Source organism: Lytechinus variegatus, chromosome 10 (assembly GCF_018143015.1).
Source record: "Lytechinus variegatus isolate NC3 chromosome 10, Lvar_3.0, whole genome shotgun sequence".
Taxonomy (NCBI): Eukaryota; Metazoa; Echinodermata; class Echinoidea; order Temnopleuroida; family Toxopneustidae; genus Lytechinus; species Lytechinus variegatus.
In genome coordinates this window covers 30,668,642-30,689,817 of record NC_054749.1, presented here as the reverse complement: position 1 = coordinate 30,689,817, position 21,176 = coordinate 30,668,642, and the positions used below count along the sequence as shown (strand labels likewise).

The window sequence follows — 21,176 nt, the reverse complement described above, 5'->3', positions numbered from 1 at the left end:
TAAAAAAAAATATCAAGGGCACTGTAAATGGGGTTATGTTGAATATGTTTTCTTGATGAGGTACGTCTTTAAATCGGATCGAAACGATGTGTTATTTGGGATACAACGGAGGGAAGTTGGAAGAGTGTTCCTAGAAATTGGGGGCAGAGCTTGAAAAGGACCTATCACCAAAAAGTTTAGTTTTTGCTTTTTTGACTGTTAATAAATTTTGATTAAATTCTCAAAGAAGAGGAAAACGTTTCGAATTCAAAGCCATTAAAGGAAACCAAAACACAAGAAGAGAAGCAATCTTATTGGAAAGAATAAAACAAGAGGAACAATGTAAAGCAATTTTTCGGTTATGAAATAGGCAAGTTATTGACGTTTAAAAAGTCTTGTGCTTTCTATGGAGATCCTCGAATTGTCCTTCATTTTTTTTGTACACAAATTTTCAGATTTCACCCTTTATTTTTTATTTTACATATTTCACATCATCTCCTCCTGTCTTTGATATATGTGATGTGAATTATATTTTCCCATGACATATGTTATGCTCAGAATAGGAAATATGCAATTTTAAAGATAATATGGAAAATCTGAAAAATTGTATAAAAAACAAATGAAGAGTTGTCCATAAAATCAGCCATTTTGAAGCAATATTGCCAATTTGAGGATCCCCATAGAAAGTGCAACAGGACCTTCTAAACGTCCATAACTTGCTTAATTCACAACCGATTTTGATGAAACTTGTTTTGAAGTATTCTTCTTATTTTACTCTTTCAAATAAGAATGGTTGTCTTACTGGGTTTTGGTTTCTCTTAACCAGAATTCTTGAATTATGATTTACCATTGATTTTTTAGAGATACATTTAAAAAATATAAATCCACATATATAATTGTAAGAATACACGTATGGATGGGAAAATTTCCGTTTTTATCATCGCAACGTGATTTCGCTTACGAAAATAATTCCTAAGTGTTATATCATCTCAGGTTGCGGACCATGCGTTTTCGATTTGCCAAACGGCATCCAAATATTTTGTCAAGTTTAACGAAAATAAAGGTCGTGGAAATACAGAGGTAGAGGGAAGTAGCAGACGAGACTGTACTTTTATAACCATTACATTTTGATTTACTCTGTAAAATATATTTTCACTAGTTCAGGGCCGTTGCTTACAGTTCATGCTTTTTCCGCACCTATACTATCTCTATTTCCGCTTTGCGAGTTGTGGTTGGCATATTAATAGTTCATTTCGTGTATTTTTGTTTGTTTATTAGGGCTTTTTACAAGGAAATGGAAATATTTAGGTAAAAAAATAACTTTTGGTGCACAAACAAAAAATGATTTTGAAACATCTCGTTATGTTTTATTTTTTTGCAGAAGTTTCTGCACTTTATTCATAAATCAATAATAAATTAACATGTTTACGTAATAACAAGGATACATATAAATGAATACATCTTAAATGTGGTAATCGAAGAAATTAATAATTCTGACAAAGACTGATAGCTGAATTATATATTGATATAGTTAGTTGCATGAAATACAGGGGCTAGCTGTTATAAGCACAAAACTGCTTGAAGCAAAAGCAGCTAGGAGAGAGGGTTACATCAAATCCATCATGAAATATATTTTGACAAAATGATTTCAAGATATAAATGCAAAATACAATTGGAAACTCGTTGGTAGAAATATAAAATTGATTATGGTACAAAATAAGTGCAAGATCGTACATGACTGTGAGCGAGTGCAGGTGATAGAATTATGTATAATTAGAAATAAGAAACTTTTTCATCAAAGCTGTAAATGAAAATATAGATGCAGACTTTTTGATATTATGTGGTAAGGCATTCGAAATATCTGGGTCATGGTGGCGTATATCGTCTTATGAACAAGTATTTTTCTAGGGTTGATTTGGTGGAGATCTTTTGAATGTCCTGTCGGATATGCATGAATATAGGCCTATCTTTTCTTGTATACGAAAAGATTCAGAAATGGAATTGAAATAGAATTGCCTGCAAATTTATACATAATTATGGCTCTTTGATAAGTGTTAATATCGTAAACTTTCAGTGTCTTTAAGTTGTGAATGTGTACAGATGCTTTCTTTTGAAGATGAAATATCTTTTTTTATTCTCACCTTGAACCCCCAAACTTTGTTGCAGTAAGAAAAGTAGGATAACACGAATGAATTATAAATTATAAATACCAAGTTTTTTTTTTGAGAGATAAACTTTTAATCTACATAAAAATCCTTATCCATCTGGATGCCAATATGTAAATATTGTGAGTGTGACTGTTCCAATTTAGATTTGAGTCAGTCCATACACCTACGAATTTGGTTTCTTGTGTTTTTTAATGATAGGTATGTCATCTACGTATATAGAGAGAAATTTTGTTTAGTTTGAAAGTGTTTAAATGCATACAAATTGTATTTGCTTTTTCTTATATTTAGGGAGGGTTTATTAGCTTTAAACCACATTGATAAATTGGGGCAAGTATCAAGTGTTTGTGTGAATAACATACATTTGTATCGTCTGCAAAAAAAAACATATGTTAATTATTTAGATGTATTCACAATATCATTCATATACTGGTATATAAAAAAATAACAAGGGACCTAAAATCAATCCTTGCAGTACTCCACATTTCTCGGTACAAATATTGGATTTTTTTTTATTTGAAAGAAACATTATGGCGTCTATTGCTAAAGTAATCTTTAAACCAAATGAAAGTCACCCCCTGACTCCATGTGTGTTTTGTACTTGGGCCTGTATATATAGGCCCTACCTTCTTTCTTTTTTAGTTAAAAAAACAGGAAGATTATATAAAAAAACTTTTTTGAAGTATGAATTACAACTTTTAAAAGAAAATTATGGCTTTAGCTTCCAAAATATAAAACTTCTTAGAAGTTCAAATATAGGCGATTCCCTGTTGTTGTTTTTTAGGGGGGGGGGCGGGGTATCACTCAGGATATGGGTGCCTAATGATTTAGAATCTCTTTTCGATTGTTTGCCCATTCTGACGAGTTTTTTTTCAGATACGCCGGCGATAAGGATCAGAAAGTTGGAGAGAGGCGAGAAGGAGCAGGATGAAGTCGCTGGTGCTGCTATTGCTGCTGATGATGTTACAGGATGGCGATTTCTACTAGAAAAATATTTTGTCTGTAGGTTTCAGTATAGTCGTCACCTTGGGGAAGGAGGGGTGGGAAATATAAAGAGAAAAGGAGAGAGAGATTTGTTATATATATGGTCACATATCTAGATATACGCAAAATAAACGCCATGATAAAAGATTTACCAAAGAAAGAGTAATATAAAGCTGAAATAATTAAATGAAGAAGATAATATTCAAGATTTTATGACCTAGCAGGCTTAAAAATATGTGCTGGTACATTAAAACTAAACATTTCGACCCGATATATTTAAATCCATGCTTAGGCTTAAAATAAGGTATACTACATTTTGATGAATGATGTAACTACACCCCCCGCATTTCTATCACAGTGCATTGTAACACCATTGACGAAATAAATATATAATCAATGCTCTGATACGTATTCTGGAACTTGTTTAATACTCAAGTGGATTCTAAGCTTACACAAATCACCGGAACATAAACTTCCGTGTCCTCCTATACTGGTATACAAGCTCATCTACACCGATCACAAACTACACGGGAATTAGCAGGTAGAGCACTTTACATCTCTAAAGACAAGGTTGCACCACCACCAAACACTGTTCTTTTTCTTCATTTGTTAGTTGCATAAGAACGAAATTACGAAAAGTTTCTGGGATACATAACTGCATGTGGCGGTAAGTGAATTTGACGCTTTCAAATTAATGATAGATGTCGAATAATTTTCTTAATAATCGTGGGCTTTTTTTGTTCAACTATATATTACGCAGAAGAGTGGATTCTTTTCCCAGGTAATTCTGAGGTGTATCGTTGATTGTGTACTGGTACTGATAATCTGCCCTTCGACTTGTACCAGTTTTGTATTGCAGCTGTTTGCTAAACATTCACTGATATAATACATTTCTTTTCGTGTAATTTGACTTGTTGAAATATTGTCGCACACAAACTTTTTAGTCTTCGGGTTGAGGCAACCACACACCTTTCGATTGCTCTACGGTCTGATTTTGGAATGAAACGTAGTAGAATTTTATTATCATATTGAAACATGGAATATCGAAGATATTCTTTCTTTTTTTTATTATTCTTCGAATTCCTATGTTCAAATCTGTGCCTATGCTATCATCCTTATTAGAATAAAAGCAAATTTAATATCTATTCGTAATGAAGTCACAGTAATCGTACGATTGGCTACGATTTGAAACTAATTTGGCTTTTACTCCAAAATCATAAGGCCTGCAATACTCCCAAATTATATAGGTATTTTTTAAAGTTAATATGAACCTGAAATAAGAAACATACTAATCATTCACATTTTTAGAAAATAATCGAAACGCGATTTGTTCCAAAATCGGATCGTGGACTATTCGTCAGGTGTGCGATGGCCTTAAGCATACTGCAGTGCTTTTCCCGTCATAAAATGATTGTAATGATGAATTCGCAATTTTTATTTCTGTTCTCATATGTGCATTCCCCTGTCTCGTCAAGGCCTTTTTGGGAGGGGGGGGGGATCTCTGCAGGCCTACAAAGTTTTCACCAAAGTGGTATGGAGGGGGGGGGGGGGCTGCGGTAAAACATCGATCACTGATTTTATTCAAATATCCTTTCTTATCCGGGTGTCTTGATATTTTAGTAGAAACATAGATTAACATAGATTCGTCATTTTTGGAAGTGAAAACAATTTTATTTTGAGATATCCTGTAAATCATTTAATTGAAATTCATCGATATTTTACCACTAATTGCGCGCTCACAAAAATTGATTTTCCACAAGAATGGACGGTCTCAAAAACTCAGCGAAGCTCACAGTTTTTGCCCAATTAGGCGTCAATGAAGAAAGTGTCCAAACCACTTTGTTTGTCTCTGTAAATAGGTCCCCGGACTTTGAACCATACAAGGTCCGGGGATCAAATTCCAACGCAGCACTCGCGTCCATGCAGGCTTTTCTCTACATTTGCAACTCTTTACCCAGGTGGGTGTTAAGTGCTGCTTTAAAAACGACTGGTGAACCTTTCTTACGCGCTAAGATAATCACCAACGTACAATAAATGATGCACATCATTTACCACATAAAGGATCACCACTCGTTCTTAAAGTCGCTCTTAACTTACGAACAGCTTTTATTTATGAAACGGCCCCCATTGGGGGCCCCAAGGTGTAAAAAAATAATGGATACCTGACAGGAAGGACTTTCTTGAATGCCCGAGCACCCGATGCAGCAGGGTAGCCGTGCTGAAGTCGATATAAAAGTATGCATCGCTCAGAAACACTGGATGTTGCTCATTATAGTATCATTATTACAATTCACATTTTAATGCAACGGATACGAGGGGGTCATTACCATCCTTTAAATTAGAGTTGGGGCAAGTAATTAAAGCTTGCTTATTGTGCTTATTAAGGAGAACAAAGGATGATAATTCACTAAATGAAACTGAAAGTTCTGGAACAGATGATGGTCACAAGATTCAAGATCACAATGGCCACATAAAACCATGAATTCATTACATCCATGTTAGATGTTACAATGTTATTCGTTAAGATTTTATTATGATTCTATGGTCACGCGCGAAATGTATTTTGTTCTTTATTGCTTTTTCGTATTTTATGTACCTTTGAAGAAATCATTACGAAAGATTCCGTGTCATATGGAATAATAATTAGCATTTCTTAATAAAGAGGGCGGACATGGTTAGTGGTCGGCCTAGCGGGGTTGACGTGCTTTGATAGAGAGAGAAGGAAAGGGAGAGAGAAGAAAGAGACAGTGAACAAAAGAAGAGCAAATAGGCGATTAAACAAATAGAAAGCAAAACAGAAACAAAAAATAGTAAAAAATAAATAAAAAGAAAAGATTGAAAGAACTAAATTGTAAACTAGGATTGAATAAAAAAGAACAAATAATCAAATTTAACAGTAGATTTGATGATACACGATCTAGGAATTAAAAGCTGATACAGAAAGACGTTAATAAACTACATGTAAAGTGGAAGCGCCGTGGTGTAGCGGTTCTGACTCTCGCCTTGTAATCAGAGGATAATGTGTTCAAACCCCACCATGGCCTAGCGTCCTTTGGCAAGGCGTCAATCCACAATTTGCCACTCTCTGCCCAGGTGAAATGGGTATCCGGTAGGATGCGAAAGCCTATGTAGTATGCCTAGAAATTGAGTCTTGGTCTTGTTGGAATGCACCCCAGGGCCAGGGAGTGGAAAAAACGCTTTATTGTATACGGGCATGCAAGGATCAGATGACCGGGATAATGATAATCTGTAAAGCGCTTACAGACGTCATTTCGATGTGTTAAGCGCTATATAGATGCAGATTATTGTTATTATTATTGTTATTATTAGTATTAGTATTATTAGTATTAGTATTGTTATCAGTATTGTTATTATTATTGTTATTATTATTATTATCATTATTATAACTATTATTAATAAAGTAAATATTTCAAGTCGTGGTGCCGAAGGAGTTAATGAAGACACCCAGACAAAACAGGGAACGTTTATCAGTGCACGTGCAGTGAGTAATATATAGAATGTCATGATCACACAATTGTTTATAGAAACATGAATCGAATAGTTCAGGGTTAATTTGTATGCCATCATAATATTGAAATCTTATCGTATCTCTGTACATGGGAAGACCTGAAGAACCAGATATTGGAACTTCATAACAGTATCAACAATGTATAGTATTTTTTACGTTTAACCTGCATTTTTTATTTGATATGATTCTATTTACATGTTTTACAAATAACATAAGATGAACAAATATTAAACAATATATAGTAAATGAAATAGGCAAAGCATAATCAGTCATAATTCATTGAAATTATGGAATGTATAACCTAAAAACTCTCAGTGTGATGATTACGGCCGCATGCAGGATTTTTTTCTTAGGGGGAAAGAATAAGAGAAATGATGTTTGAAGAATCCGTACAATCAACTGAGCAGAGCAACCGAGTTGGCCAAATTTAACCTACAATTCTTCTATAACACTGCATGTGGTTTTTGGTTTTTATATGAATTCGCGGATAAGGGTTAAATGTCTGTCCCTTTGCTTCCTCTTTATGCTATGATAACCTACATCAAATAATCATGGTAATCAATGATTACTGCACTGTAAAAACTGTGGTGTTAAAACTGACACCAATTGGTGTTAATAGAGGACCACACCATGAGGTGTTAAAATTACACCCTAGAGATTGAACATAACACCAAAGAGTGTAAATGTAACGACCAAAGGTGTTGTAATAACACCTATAGGTGTAAAACTAACACCACCAATTTAACACAGGTGTAAAAGAACTGATGTGGTCCTCTATGTACACCGGTTAACACCACAGTTTTTGCTGTGTGCTATTTCAATATCACCTCCATCACTATCAATCTGACACCATATGCGTACTGATTGGATTTTGCTGGAGAAGCCGCCCCTTCAGTTTTAACAAAATGAATTGCATTATGGAGATCGGGCTTTTAGCTATGTGGTCCCAGTTATGTGGAATAGACTGCCAAGTACTATAAGGAATATGAACACTCTTAAGACATTCCAATCGAGTGTCAAATATTACCTATTTTTACAATCATATTAATGAAGGCCATGCATGTCTTTCCCTCATATGAAGGTTACATTTGATGATTTCAATTGTGATTATTTCCAATGTTTTTGTTTGTTTATATGTAGCGCCTTAATGATCAATTAGAAAGTGCGAATTAGAAACACTAATTATTATGTCGCATGCCTGTTATATTTCAAGGTATCTTCATTTCAATTTTACTAGAATTTCCAATTTATTTTTGTACATCGAAAATATTGCAAAATTTACATAGCAAGTATCGTAGTTTTTTTTCCCTTGCTCGCTTATCTAACGAGAGATGATATTCCTCTCAAAAAGAAAAAGAAGAAAAGATTTTTGTCTCACAGTAGAAGAAAATTTAGATTGGAATGAACAGGGGCCTATATCTCTAGATACATAGGTGTACTTTACAAAATGAAAGATCCTCATACAAGTCTGTTCATACTATGCAAATAATATTACCTTATATACCTTACTGCAATATATATAGTTTGGGTAACCTGTGCAAGAATTGAAATGAACACAATTGTAACAAAAATTTGTACTGACTCTCAATATTTATCACGCATAAAAGTAAAAGATATATATATATATTGTTTCATAAACTACACACAACTCTCACATTATTTGACATAAATTCACTTAAAAGTTTATATGTTTATAAGTACGTACTATATAATATGCTCCCACATTTATTCTACAATTTTGACTCTATTCATCTATACGCTATACCAATCCATAGGCCTACCCTATACCAGCTTCTTGTGAATGTTATAATGCATTGATAGTATGTATCATTCATGTCATTAGTCCGTTTTCCGAAGTTGAGTATTTATCATGGAGACGACAAGATTGCACGAAACGTCAAAGTTTTGGTGGTCCTTTTCAGCTATACCCACACATGCCCACTAAAGAATACATGGTGTACCTTGAAACCACTTCGCCATGTTCACTATGGAATTCTTCAGAAGTTACATCATTCAGTGGCGGATCCAGGGGGTACAAAAGGCGGCCCTTGTCCCCCTCCCCCTCCCTGAGAGCCATCATCAACAATTCTAAAGTGAATATGCCATTTTTACACAAGTGTGCCCCCTACCCCCTTTGAAAATCGCAGCATATGGGAATATGGCGTTCATACACAAGTGAGGACCTTTTTTGGCTTGTCAAAGTTTCCACGGGGAAATTCGCCCCCCCCCCTTGGAAAAGTCTGGATCCGCCCCTGCATCATAAATCTCTCTTGAAAAACTCCAAAGGAAATTCACCCCTTAAATTCAAGGCCTCTGTACGCCACTGACAGTCCAGTGATAATGGATATCACGTTTGTTAAATAATATCGTGATATTAACACTTTGATATAGGATGTTCTTCCTTCCTGTTACCGTTCTAAGGACCCGACAATGTGGCTGGCATGGCTTGTATCCACTTGGTCTTCTAGCAGATGGTCTAATTTTCAGATTGTCTAACACCATCAAGGCTAAACCCATTTGGTCTACTCACAGATGGTCAAATTCTCAGATTGTCTATTACTATCATGGCTAAACCCATTTGGTCTACTAGCAGATGGTCTAGTTCCCAGACCGTCTAACACATCATGGCTAAACCCATTTGGTCTACTAGCAGATGGTCTAATTCTAAGATCTCTAACACCATCATGGCTAAACCCACTTTGTCTACTAGCAAATGGTCTAATTCCGAGATCGTGTAACATATCATGGCTAAACCCATTTGGTCTATTAGCAGATGGTCGAATTCTCAGATTGTCTAACACCACCAAGGCTAAACCCACTTGGTCCTCTATATCAGAGGGTCTAGTTCCGGCCCAGACCGTCTAACACATCATGGCTAAAGCCGATTGGTCATCTAGCAGATGATCTAATTGCCAGAACACCATCATTGCTTAACCCATTTGGTCTACTAGCAGATGGTCTAATTGCCAGATCGCCTAACACCATCATTGCTTAACCCATTTGGTCTACTAGCAGATGGTCTAATTCTCAGATCGTTTAACACCATTACGGTTAAACCCACTTGATCTACTGCTTGCAGATGGTCCAATTCTCAGATCGTCATGGCAAAACCCAGAGTGCGATCTAATTCTTAGATCGTATAACACCATTACGGTTAAACTACTATCAATCTAGTCTAATTACTATATCAAACCATAACTTGGTCTAACTCATTTGGACTTACTATCATTTAGTCTAATATCACATGTGGTCTAATTTCTAGTTCATTATCTTTTCGCACTTTGCTGAATGAAAATTTGGTTTAGCCCAGACGGATATTATTCGATGAATTATAGCCTATTCACACCGGGCATGGTGGCTCAGCGGCAGAGCGTCCGCCCATGAACGGGAGGTCGTGGGTTCGATCCCCAGCCGAGTCATACCAAAGACTTATAAAAATGGGACCTTCTGCCTTCTTGGTAGGCGCTCAGCATTTAGATTGGAGAGGGGTAATAATAACATGTTATGTTATGCAGGGCCCGCTGGTAGAGCAGTTTCCTAACTGAAGTGGCTACCCTTGGTAAATAAAAGAGCGACAAAATGTAAAATTAACTCAAAGGGCGATTGTAACATTTTGTGTACAAATATTGTGACTAAATGCGAATTGTTGTTGGAACTACAATCACTTGCATATTGTCCAAATACACCATTTGTTGACTTTGGTAATTCAACTGTCTTTGTCGTTGCCGCGTTTAATTCAAAATTATTCAATTGTGGCCGTAATTTCGGTATAAAAAGCGAGGTGGATACTGACCTTTTTCTCAAACCATAAAGTCATTAAAAACTCATCTTTTTAAATGTCATATAAACCTGTAAATTGAACAAAACAGAGGGAATGATAATGATTTCACTCTCAAAACACTGAGTAAAACTTTACCCAATATTGGGTAGAAAGAGAACATACATGTTTGCTGAGTTTTTTTTTGTACCCCATATTGGGCAAAATGTATGTTTTAAGGGTAAATTTCAACGCAACATCGCGTAAAATCTAATTTTTTTTACCCAACCAAATGCATGTTCCCATTTTACCTTTTTTTAGAGTGTTAGCACTACCCGCAATTAACATTTTGCTATTCTGTTAGCTCCGATTAGTATTGTTTTCGTTCATAAGGAGCTGTACTCTTCCATAGAGATGTACCTGACAGTAAAATTTGGTAATATAAGTTCAATTGTTTTCAACAATGAATTTTAACCTCTACTGTAAAAAAGATACTTTGGTCATACCAGCAACTATCAGGGTAAATCCGTCGAGGGGGAAGGGGGGGGGTACATTATTTTCATTAAAGATTTATAGTGTGGTACTCGTCAGAAAAAGATATCAACAACGCAATCACCCAGCAAATGTGGAAGCGATTTTATTACATGACTTTTTCATACATAGAGGGATGGGTAATAATTATGAGAGGACAGAATAGGGATTGATTTTTATGTCATTGGTTTCAAGAAGCAATACGTGAAAACGTAATATAAAAATTGATTATTTCACGGTTGTATTGTGAGTATTGAGTACAGGAAAGAGCCTTATTCTCAAAGTAAAAAAAAAAACCTTGCGACAAAATTTTGAAGAAAAAAAATGACAAGAAGGAATGTGTGTTCTAATGCATATAATAATAATGATAATATAATAATATGAAAAGATCATTTATTAAATGTTAGGTTCTGTGGTGGGTAATATTAGGTTGGGAATGACCCGAGTCAAACGAATAGCTTATTTAAAAAGGGGGAAATCATAAAAAAAATCAGATGAAATATATCGGCATTTGTGACTTTTCCGTATTTTTTTTTCGAAATATATAGTCCTATGTATATATGTTTAGGGGGAGTAGGTGTCGTCCTTCTATTTGTGATGTGAAATTTCAATTTTGTATGCATGATATATTATAGGTTCTCACAGATTTGAGACAAACGGCAATATTTTAGATAAAGATTTTGATAATAACCAAGAAGGACAAGTTTTGTTTTCTTTGTCTGATATTTTGAATATTCTCGTAATTTCTTTAAGAAAGTTGACGCGTCAAATTGAATTATGAATTTCCTAGCTTCAGCTCGAAGTACAATGCCAAAAATAACCTGTATATAGACCTACCTGCATTGACGTAAAGATGGGGAGCATTTTCACGACCAAGAAAAAAAAAGAGAAAAGGAAAGAGAGTTAAAGAGAGAAGGGTGAATTCATGATATTATTTTCTGAATGTTATGTCCAAATCTATCACAAAGTTGCATTTTTGTAATAAAAATATCGACATTCTGCCCGCTACCGCATTCTGGGTTCAGGCATATTAGTGGAAGCATCATGAATTTTAAGGTAGGATGCAGTGGAGGGCAAGGCTCTTACGGGCGGGGGGGGGGGGGGGTAGGGTGAACATGAACCCCGTAAACAAAGACAAAAATTATACCAGGACACCCCATAGTGTCACCTGACCTATATATATATATATATAAAAGGTAGTTTCCTTTATACTGAGCTTGATTTTTGTCAAATGGGAAAATTGCCAACTACTCATACACAAAACCCAGCCCTAATTTTCGATATTCCCAAAGTCCATTGAAGCTTTTGTTATTCATACTTCAAACTATATAGTTTCTGAATGTAACCACATTAAAAAAAAAAGAAAAATACAAATCTAATCATTCAGTCTGTCGTTATGCCTTTCTCAATTTTCTTGTTCTCTTTTGCGTTCATACGCCTCTTCAAATTGCCGCTTTGAGATGTTACATTTCTTTCATGTTCAACCGTTAAAAATGCAACAAAGTCTTGGTCCTGATCAGGCTTAGAAAAAAATTCTGCCATGCAGTAAAGCGACCAAATTTTACATAACCCCCTTATTTTCCTGGCGGATCCAGGCGTAGCCAGGATTTAATTTTGCAGGGGGCGGTAAGTGCACGCGAAGCCTGCAAACACTTACAGAGCACATGAAGCGCGCAACTTTATAATTTCTGGCAAGAATGCGATTCCCATGTCCGGGAAGGGGGGAAAAGAAGTGAAAAACAAAGGGAAAAAGCAATTTTGAGATAATTTTGTATGAAGAGAGCAGAGAATATCTCGTTTGGGTTTTTTTACTTTTGACATAAAAAAGGAAAAAAACAATAAAGCTATAGCCTTCTTCCCTTTTTCTTTTTCTCCCTTTCCCCTTTTTTTTTCTTTGTGGGGGCGTTTTTTTTTTTTTTTTTTTGGGGGGGGGCGACCGCCCCCTGGCTACGCGCCTGCCCCCCACCTTTGAGAGGCACAATTAAATTTTTTAATGTAAAAATGCCGTTAAAACAGAAGTGTGCCCCCCTTTGAAAGTGAAGACTTTTTTTTTGTTTGGCATTTTTTTTCATGGACGAAATCCCCTTAATGTTTTTAATGTTTGGTTAAAACCCTTTTTTTCGCTTGTAAATTTTTTTTAGAAATCACACTACTAATTAGCCAGAAACCAGGTAATTCATATCCAAAATGATTTAACAAAAACTACAGTGCGTCCCCCCAAAAAACTATAAATTTTGAAATGGCTGTCAAATGAAAAATATATCACTTCGGCGGGAAAGACTTATATAGAAAGCAAATAAAGTGAGCTATCAAATGACACCAAAAAATTGGAAAACTTTTCATGCTTGAGCGAGAACTGCCCACTGAAACAAAGGGTATGAAAATTAGGCTGTGCTGGAATTAGCCTTCCGAATTCTTTCAGTTTTTTTGTTTGGAACTTGCAAAGTTGACGGTTTTGTGATGAATTAAAGATCAATTGTGATCATTTTGTTGTTTGAGAAAATTTCATGAGTTATTAAATTGAAAATTAATGCATGAGTGAACATAAAGTGCAATTTTCAGTGCAGCATTTTGACTTTATCATGTCAGCAATGTCTTCATGAGAGTCAGGAGAATTGGGGGTAAGTAGGTAAAGTATGTTGATGGGATAAAGGTCAACGGAACATTTAACAACCACTCCCTTCATCTGTACCCCCATTCTTTCCTCCTGAGAGACGATACTCGGCTAGACGGGGCAGGACTTAGCCTTACAGTTTTTTTAGTGTTGGCTTTTTTTTGAGTGGGGGCTAAATGTTTTGTTGACCCTTATTCCAGCCTACTTCTCCCAGTTTTGGTTGTTTAAGCAAGTTTCATAAATTATTTAATTTAAGTTTGTTGCACGAGTGAATACAAATTACACTTTTTGGGCAGCATATCAACATCATCCTATTTCACCCCTTATTCTCCCGACTCCCATTGACACATTGCTGAGATCTACATGATAATGTTGATATGCTGCCCAAAAAGTGTTATTTGTATTCATTCGTGCAATAAAGTTAAATTCAATAATTTATGAAACTTGCTTAAACAACCAAAACTGGTCACGGTTGAACATTAATTTATCACAACGGCCTTAACTTTGCAAGTTCCAAAGGATTTGCCTCTCAAAAACTGACAGAAATTGGAAGGCTAATTCCAGCCCAGCCTAATTTTCATACCCTTTGTTTCAGTGGCCAGTGCTCGCTCAAGCATGAACAGTTTTTAAACTTTTTGGTGCCATTTGACAGTTGACTTTATTGGCTTCCATATTAACAAGTGTTTTCTCCCAAAGTGATATATTTTTTATTTGGCAGCCATTCAAAAGTGTATAATTTTTGGGACGCTCTGTATATATTTGTATGTACTGTATAACTTATGTCGCAGGAAGTTCCAACAAGGAGGGCACAAATCAAAAAACGGGAAAATTATAGTCATATTGGAATCAAGTTTTACACATAATACATTCTCTATGAATATGTCGGCATAATATCAAACCTACTGTATGTTATATTTTTCATTTTTTTTTAAATATTGTCGTTTCCATTTTTTTTCTGATAGATCTCAGAAAATTCCTCGACATAAACTAGAGGCGGAATTAGTAGGAATTCGGTGGGATTGAAAACCAATCAGATGTTTTTATATGTTCCGAGTGAATACTAAATATTGTGATTGATTTCGTGCACCAGTGGATTTCTTTTCTATTACCCTTAAATGCATTATAAGGTTTTGAAATCTTGTAGGGATGGCGTATGACTAATGCCATTGAAATAATAAACGTGCAGAAATGGCGCAGGGGCATACAGGGTGTGGTCTGTACCTCATTACCGATTGAGTAATAGAGAAAAAAAGATGGTTATAATGAAGACAAGGAAAGGATGGAGAAAGGAAAGTATAAAAGCAAGGTCTGGGTTGCGTAATCCTATATAACACTTGTTATTCAATTGAAAACAATATGCCGTCACCTTTTATAGTGTGTTTTTATGACCCTGGCGCCGAACTGGTTAAACCGATTACCCTTTTCAAACTAGGATACAACAATCTCTCTAATATTTATGAATATATATATATATATATATATATATATATATATATACGTATATATATATATATATATATATATATATATATGTATATTGTAAAGAAATGGATGAAGAGAACAATGGTAGGCGTAGCTTAAATCAAGGTTCCCCAGAGCTATCTACCCTTTGGAAAAATTGGTGATGCCGAAAAAATGTCTCTGCCGGGAATCGAACCCGGGCCCCCAGCTTTGAACGCCGGTGCCTTAACCACTAGACCACAGAGACGGGTTAATGGTTAGGGCGAGCCAGATCCGATTGACCGTCAGATAGACAGATTTTCGACACTATACCAATTATATTTTCCTTTGTTGGGTGAAGGTGAGTTTTGAACAATGACAAGCCGCCATGCCTCAGTTGGATCGAAGCTATTGCTTTGATACAGTACACGTATGGGAGAAGAAATACAAATGTGTAAAGCTTTACATGTACAACAGCTTTTGGCAACTCTTTTTTTATTTAAATATTGTAAAGAAATGGATGAAGAGAACAATGGTAGGCGTAGCTTAAATCAAGGTTCCCCAGAGCTATCTAACCTTTGGAAAAATTGGTGATGCCGAAAAAATGTCTCTGCCGGGAATCGAACCCGGGCCCCCAGCTTTGAACGCCGGTGCCTTAACCACTAGACCACAGAGACGGGTTAATAGTTAGGGCGAGCCTCTAAGTAGATAGGGTAGATAGCTCTGGGGAACCTTGATTTAAGCTACGCCTACCATTGTTCTCTTCATCCATTTCTTTACAATATTTAAATAAAAAAGAGTTGCCAAAAGCTGTTGTACATGTAAAGCTTTACACACACACACACACACACACACACACACATATCTATATATATATATATATATATATAGTGTATATACACAATATTCAAACTTAATGACATGTATGAAAGTCGTCTTGATATTGTTATCAGCGTTTTGCCACTGAAAGGAAAAGGCGCTATATCATGACCTTTGGTTTGGAAATAGATTGTAATGAGATTATCTGTTATAATTCCAAAATAGCTTTGTATCAAGAAATTGAAATAGAAAATTTCAATTCGTTGATCCATATTAGTTCTTAGTCCAATATCTGCAATGACTTGCCTGGCGTCTTAAAAAAATGACATGTATATTCTTATCTTTAAAACTTACAATGAAAAAAAAAACCCTGTTCAAATATTGCGGAATGATAATAAACATGATTTGTTCAGAAGGAGCTGACTAATCTTTCTGTCTTGTAGTTATTCGATAATCATTATATTTTGTATGAAAATGATGTGGTATATATTAACAAGAGAGTTGTCTGCACCTGCACCTGTTTGATTTCTTTTCTGTCACTATTTTGATATTGCCAATCTTCCGTGTTGTATTTCTTCAACGAAGCTCATGTATTCCGTATGTTTGTATAATTTACATGTACATGGCTTTTCCGAATAGAAGATTAAATACATGAAATGAAATGATATTGTTTTTCTTGGTGAATTCTTGTATACATAAGATGAAATTATTTCCTTTTTGCTCAAAGATTTAAGGACATTTTACTCAACCATGTCAACGTTCGAAGTTCGATCAATTGAACATTGTCTATATTCGCTTTTGCTACTCATCAATATTTTTTAATGATTCATATCTTTAAAAAGAACATTACAGGATCAAACATTTCTTAATACCGTTATCATTATGGTATGTCGAATCCATGGGACTCACTTCGTATTATCACATTTACGTCGGGATACTCCCATCTTAGGAGCTGTGTAACTGGAGAGGGCACTTTGAAGTAATCCAAAAAAAAAGGGGAATAAAGATATGAGAAAAAGTGAATGAGGGAGATTGGAAAAAGAAATCAGTTTTTATAATTCTTGTGTTTCAATTACTAGCAATATCATTTTACATCACTATGATGACATTTTGCCCATCACAAACCGTGGAAAGTATTGAAGGCTGAACAAACATTCAGAAAGTGTTTTATGACAACGAACTGTAGGCCTGTAATGCAGGCATTTTCTTCTTTCTCTCATATTATCTTCCACAGTGATCGGAAGGTGGCTCCGTTGATGTAACTGTATGGTAGTATCATTGTTTCTCATTCTAGGGTCAGCAAATTACAATCCACTCCTCCAGGAAGCTGAAATTGACGCCATTCATTCATATACTGTATATTTGTGTTTCGTAAATTTGCAGAATTCGAAATGATGCCTCACAGAACAACATCAGCCTTATCCATCTGGTCGTCTTCGCTATTAGTCCTATTTTGTCTACATGGCTTTGTTACAGTGAAATGCCAAGGTACGTATTAGCCTACATTAAAATAAATACCTTTATACTTCTGTACTTTGTATCTTATTTCTTCTTTTATTTGTTATGTCATCATCGGCCTACTAGTATCCATTTGTAATCTAGAACTTTCTTACATTTGCAAACAAAGAACTCGGACAATATTTTTTAAAGTGGTAAAGAATATTTCTCGACTCCGAGGCAAGGTCCAACGGAGGAAACATGAAGAGAATCATTGTTCTGTGTTAATATGGACTGTTTCTAACTGTTTTTTTCTCCCTTGTTTTACTCCCCACAATCTTGTTCCTACTTTTTATATTGTTCTTCTCTTTCCCTACCCCTTCTTCTTGTACTACTTATAATAGTTAGAATACATGCACCGTCATGTTCTTTTTCTAGACGAACGAGTTGAATAAAACCGATAAGTTTTCATTGTCGTTAATATAAATATTTAACGTTTAACTGTGGACCAATTCACATTCAATTCCTATGAATAATTACTTTCGTTTTGATTAATATATTTTATTAATTTTCATTAAGGGAATTACCAAATTCGTCTTGTCAATGGAAGCGCGAACAATGAAGGTCGTGTCGAAATGCGATCATCTAACCGTTCAGACTGGATGTCGTTGTGCGGTGCATACTGGGACATCGGTGATGGGACGGTTGTCTGTCGTCATCTCGGCTTTCTTAACGCGACGTCGGTGTCGCGTACCGCTCGCTTCGGTTCGAGTACGGGGCGTATCATGTCCACCAATTACCAGTGTATTGGGAATGAGACCAGTCTTGAAAATTGTCCGGTTGGGCAATTTTCTGAGGGTGATTGTCAACACTCTGCTGATCCGGGAGTTGTCTGCTACTTGCCCAATTCAGGTAACAGCCAGTGATACTGACATATGCCGTCCATTAAGCCCACAATAATACCAGCGTCGTTTGTAATATATTATATGTTTTGTCGGTTTGGATTCAGTTTTGCCAATGTGAATAAAGTACAAGATGTGTGCACAAACAAGTTGGTGGCATTAAACGTATAGGTTATTATTCTAGTTCCAATAACATGGTTGTAAGTCTTTGTAAACAAATGACGAAATAGGAAAAAATTATAATCCTTAGTACTTCAAGATTACAAATCAGCTATATCGCTAAAGTAAAGGAGTCTACTTTAAATCTGACATGAAAATGACTTACGCCGAATTACGTTGCCTTCAATAACTAACGTGATGGTGTTTTATTTTGCAAGTAGATTCTTCGGGCACGACGACGACGACTACCACCGCCCCTACGACCGTTCCATCAGTAATGACACCAGTTCGACTGGTTGGAGGGAACAGCCCATTTCAAGGAAGAGTGGAAGTCTATCTTAATAACCAATGGGGAACGATATGTGATGATAGTTGGGACACTACAGATGCTCGGGTTAGTATTCAATTCTAGATGCAAGAAGACCACTCAGAGAGAAGAAAAAATGCAATTGATCATCAATCTTAATTGTCAAAATATCAAAGCTAGCTAATTAACACAATGCGTTGACTCTCATTGACTGTGTATTATAAATGGATAGTATCAAAATATACCTTTGAGATAACGGCTAGATCCAGAGGAGCTGCTTTACCTGTACCGAGAGTGATGATATGATGTTTAATTGTACTTTAATTTTGTTGGAGTGAATGACGTGAATGTGCAATTGCCCAAGACCCTTGGCCAGTCAAAGCTTTGGCAGCGAGCTATTGTGTGTTCACAATGGTTCGACTTCCAAATCTTTGTCTGCTCAAAATGTTCCCGTGTCACTTGAGGTAGTACATCCACTAAATACACTTTTCGCTGTAATTTAAAATTTATCAACCAAACATGTAAACAAAGTTTAACACTTGAACAACTCTGCCATTTGTATAGATTGTCTGTCGTCAACTCGGCTTTAAAGAAGTTTTTGCTGCTACCACCAACGCCCGTTTCGGCCAGGGTACCGGACCAATTCACATGGATGATACCCGTTGCTATGGCAGTGAAACATCAATACTCGATTGTGTGAACCGTGGCATCGGCGTTCACAACTGTCGGCACTCCGAGGATGCTGGTGTTATATGTGTGCCAGAATGTAAGATAATTAATAACGCTTTCGTGGTATTAATGATGGGGTGGGGAAAGAGGAGGGGAGGGGGGGGGGGGGCAATCAATGATAAAATTGCTGATGAACGTAATCATGAAATCTTTAAGAAAGATCATTAAATGATAAAATATAATCAATGTATATATACATATAGAAGCATAGAAAAGGGACAATTAAAAAGAAAAAAAAGGGACGCGACAAGCTTGAAGAAATGACCATATTATTTCACTCTTGTCAAAGGGTCCTGGATGGTGAAAATGGGGGCTGCACGGGGGCTGCAATAATGTAGTGGCAAAAAAGTCTTTCTAGGTTGAATAAGTTTGAATTAAAGTTTTCATGGTAATGATACGTAACCCGCTTATTTTTTCGCTGCCTTTAGTTTAACATGAATATACAAACTGATTATCAGGTACAATAATCATTATTTTTTGTTCAGTGAGTCGTTAATTACATCAAACTGGTTCATTATATAAAGCTATTTCTCTCGGTGATATACAGCTCGCCTAGCTGGTGGAAGCAATCATTCTGAAGGGAGGGTGGAGATCAAGGTTGGAGAAGAATGGCGGACGATCTGCGGAGTGGGCTTCGATGACATCGATGCGAGCATTATCTGTAATCAAATGGGATATGGAGAAAGCCTTAGCATGTCTTTGGGCAACGATCGGTACGGCACTGCTACGAGCTCGGCTGTGGTCAAGAATGTCAATTGCAACTCCAATTTTCAGCTGATCTACCAGTGCGCATCAGAACTTGTACCAGAAGGAGACCCACAATGTACAAGCGATAATGATGTTGGTGTCGTCTGCTCGTATGCAGGTATGTTAACTATTGTAGTCCTGTCGACCCATTAGTCGACAAATGTTCATTTACGTCTGTGTATGTCCTATGTCATGACTGCATTGGAATTTAAAAACTAGCGGCATTACCATGTTTACAATTTTACGGTTGGATCTTTACAGCAATTAACTGGCGACTGGTGGGAGAACAATCTAAACAAATTGAGTATGTGCCATATATGTCCAATGCAACAATTGCAGTCTTTGACCAGACACACACAAAAGAAATATTACATTCACACTAAGCATTGATATCCAATAATTAACCTAGTAACCTTGCACGATATTTTCCATGATGTCATGGAAAAGGGGATATGGAGTTCGGTAGCGATTTTCGCATGTACAGAAGGAAATGATCGAGTGTATTGTCACTGTGGTTCATGAATTTATAGAAGCTCTTCTTGTGAATCAAAAACACCCTAACATTGCCAAAGAGCTGCAACATTTCCTGCTTCACTTCGCATTCTGGCTTTGGGCATACAAAAAATAATACAGAAATGGCGCTTCGAATATAATGCAGGGGAGCGTTTCATGAAAGGACTTGTCGGACGTTTTATCCGACAAGTCCCATTTTATCCGACAGTTACCATAGGGACAGTGCCTCTCAGCCAATCATAATCAAGGAAAGATGTCAGATCTGGAGCCCGTTGCAGAAAGAGTTGCGTTTAAACGCAAGCCAAAAAATCAATCGCAAGTCACAAATGCGCGCTGTTGATTGGTTGAAAATAAAGTTTCGCATGATTTTTAGAGTTGCGATTGATTGCAACTCTTTCTGCAACGGGCCCCTGACAACTTTTCAGACAAAAATGTTGATGAAACGGTCCCAAGGACACACAAATTGGCGGTCCGCGACTACTCTGATCAGCATCAGATATATTCACTATCTTCTAAAGTCAATGATAAATGTCTAGATACTGAAAATTCTTAAAAGGCAGTGAG

General features: G+C 36.2%; 1 protein-coding gene across 4 annotated transcripts in view; it reads left to right on the top strand.

Annotated features, from left to right (window-relative positions):
- The first annotated feature begins 3,521 nt into the window (after positions 1 to 3,521).
- LOC121422292 (deleted in malignant brain tumors 1 protein-like) overlaps positions 3,522 to 21,176 on the top strand; it is a 28,496-nt gene continuing 10,841 nt past the window's right edge. The window contains exons 1-6 of one of the 4 annotated variants that reach the window (XM_041617233.1): positions 3,522 to 3,669; positions 17,202 to 17,306; positions 17,835 to 18,167; positions 18,535 to 18,710; positions 19,188 to 19,389; positions 19,900 to 20,217. In XM_041617233.1, coding sequence (XP_041473167.1) covers positions 17,210 to 17,306; positions 17,835 to 18,167; positions 18,535 to 18,710; positions 19,188 to 19,389; positions 19,900 to 20,217 — 1,126 coding nt within the window. In that variant the 5' untranslated portion in view covers positions 3,522 to 3,669; positions 17,202 to 17,209. Of the gene's footprint in view, positions 3,796 to 17,201; positions 17,307 to 17,834; positions 18,168 to 18,534; positions 18,711 to 19,187; positions 19,390 to 19,899; positions 20,218 to 21,176 lie in introns of all 4 variants that reach the window. The other 3 variants (XM_041617232.1, XM_041617235.1, XM_041617234.1) reach the window with 3 other exon arrangements.